The 2,535-nt window shown below is 46.3% G+C and overlaps 1 protein-coding gene across 1 annotated transcript in view; it reads right to left on the reverse strand.

The window, feature by feature from the left end:
* The window catches only part of Klhl12 (kelch like family member 12), a 28,836-nt gene extending 26,307 nt beyond the window's left edge, over positions 1-2,529 (reverse strand). The window contains exons 1-2 of the mRNA XM_010645061.3: positions 2,447-2,529; positions 499-738 (exon numbers count right to left, since the gene is read on the reverse strand). Coding sequence (XP_010643363.1) covers positions 499-693 — 195 coding nt within the window. The 5' untranslated portion in view covers positions 694-738; positions 2,447-2,529. The remainder of the gene's footprint in view (positions 1-498; positions 739-2,446) is intronic.
* Between the last annotated feature and the right edge of the window lie 6 nt (positions 2,530-2,535).

A 2,535-nucleotide genomic window follows, 5' to 3' on the forward strand; every position in this document is an offset into this window, starting at 1 on the left:
TTTTTTTTTTTTTTTTTTTTTTTTTTTTGGTACCGGGGAATCAAACTTGGAACCTTGGGCTTACGCAACAGGCGGCAGAACCACTGAGCTAAACTCCCGGCTTCTGGTTTTCTAGGTGGGGGGTTGATTTTTGAGTCAGGGTCACTACAGTACAGGCTGGTCTCAAACTCGGGATCCTCCTGCTTCAGTCTCCCAAGTGCTGAAACTATAGGCAGCTTCTTCATATATTGTTGGGAGTTAGGTTTCCATGACTGCTCCTTCCTTCCTCCCTCCCTCCCTATCCAATATTCACTTTAGAGAAAAACCGGAAGACATATCTGAAAATAATAAGTAAAAGCCAGCTGGATGTGGTAGCACACTCCTGTAATCCCAGCTCTCAGGAGGCCAGGCCAGGAGTATAGAGAGTTTAAGACCAGCCTGGTCTTTACAGAGGGCTCCAGGGCAGACTGGACATCACATGTGCAAGGCTCATTTGTGTGGTGACAGTTCCCCACTTACCTCACTTGTAAACATGGCGCAGAAGTAGTCACTGCAGGCAGCCAGCACAATCCGATGGGCAGGAAAGTCTTTCTGCTCTACTCTCAGCGTCACATCACAGAGGGTATTGCTCTTCCTGAGGGAGTTCATGGAGTTGAGGATGGATTTAGCATGAGTATTCGTCATTATGTCTTTGGGGGCCATAATGCCTCCCATGAAGCAATATGGAGGAAGAATAAAAGGGGTCCTTGGATTCTGCAACTACAACAGAGTAAAATAAAGAGCACATGTGAATAGGAACTGAACATCCTGAATTAGCTTTACAAATTCAGGAACTAATAAGCTTCCCCAGACCCAAACACTCACAAGTAGAGAGCCCTCCTATCTTCTAGCATCACTACCATAATCTAGATACCAACTACTCCAAGTCAAAGTTACGTCCTCTGCTGGATGTGGTGGCCTGTAATCCCAGCACTCTGCAATTGCACTCCTGTCACTCTGGCAGACAGAGACAGGAGGATCACAAGTTTAAACTTTGCCTAGGCAACCTAATGACTTAGTGAGATAGACTTCTTTCCTTGTTATTACTCACTAAATAATGCTTTGACAACTACTCACATAGCATTTACACTGTATAGGGTTTGAGTAATCTAGAGATCACTTATAGTATATGTGAGAACGTGCATAGGTTGTATGCAAGTACTATGTAAACCATTTTATATAAGGAACGTCAGTATGCAAAGATTTTGGTATGGGGAGGGTTCCTGGAACCAATTCCTAGTAGACATCAAGAAATTATTTCTGGGGAATTAAATGGGGGTAGTTATTATGATAGATTTTATTTGAAATCCAGATCTTAAACCAGGCGTGGTGGTGCACACCTGTAATCCCAGCACTCGGGAGGCTGAGGCAGGAGGATCGCTGTGAGTTTGAGACCAGCCTGGGCTACACAGTGAGCTCCAGATCAGTTTCAACTACATAGTGAGACCCTGTCTCAAAAAACAAAAACTAAGAAACAAAAAAGAAATCCAAATCTTTCTGAAATGAACCAATAAAAGAAAAATCAAAACTGTGGTCTTCAAAAAGTCCATTATTTCAAAAGTAGACAGGTGTGGTGGTGCATGCCTGTAATCCCAGCACTTGGGAGGCTGAGAAGGACCACCGCAAGTTCAAGGCCAGCCTGAACTTTATAGTGAGACCCTGTCTCAAAAAAAAGGAAGAAAAAGAAAAAGGTCCATTACTCACAGTCATAATTTTTGAATAGGAAAATGACAACCTACATTCTCATCTGGTTCTGTTTACAATTACTACGTCTGTATAAACACTCAACATTTTCTCCAACAACTCTGCAAGATCTATTTTATAGGAAAAGGAGGGTTTTGGCAAAGCATATGTTTTCCAAAGAGTCCCTTAAATCAACTTAGTTTCAACTTTGAAGATGCAAGAAAGGTCTAAATAAATGTTGACTGGCGATGAAGATTTTCTGGGGCGCCACCACAGGCCTCTATCTGTGCTTGAGCTTTATCGTGAAAGTCACCTCACGACAGAATGGTCTTTCTCTGGGGATTCCTGTCTCGTTCAGCTGTTACACTCTTCCCCTCACCCTTCGGAAGTGGTCTGTTCTCTAACTTGAGCGGACACCTGAATAGAAGTGTTCCACCAGGGGAGATTAGAAGCGGAAGGGGGTACCAAATTCTAAAAGGTTCGATTCCACATTAGGAAACGAGGTCTCTCCCGGAGACAGCACCAAGTTTACAGATGGCATGGCGGGGTGGAACGTTGGGAGGGGCGCAGCTCGGGGGACAGTGGAGAGGGGACGCTCGAGGCCAGGTGCCCCCCACTCTCCTCCCCTCCCTAAATCCCTAATTCCACCTGGCAGGGAGACGAAGGATGGGGGCAGGGCCACAAGCGGGAGCTGAGGGTAGGAAGGAAAGGGCTGGCCGGTACCAGGTCCGCGTTAACAACTCACCTCGGCTGCCGGCCGCCCAGCCGGCTGGGTCAGTCCCCGCCAAGGGGATGGAATGGGGTGGGTGAGGAGCCAGCAGGCGGCTTAGCGGG

The sequence above is a fragment of the Fukomys damarensis genome, unplaced genomic scaffold (assembly GCF_012274545.1).
Source record: "Fukomys damarensis isolate Sample0158 unplaced genomic scaffold, DMR_v1.0_HiC HiC_scaffold_11, whole genome shotgun sequence".
Taxonomy (NCBI): Eukaryota; Metazoa; Chordata; class Mammalia; order Rodentia; family Bathyergidae; genus Fukomys; species Fukomys damarensis.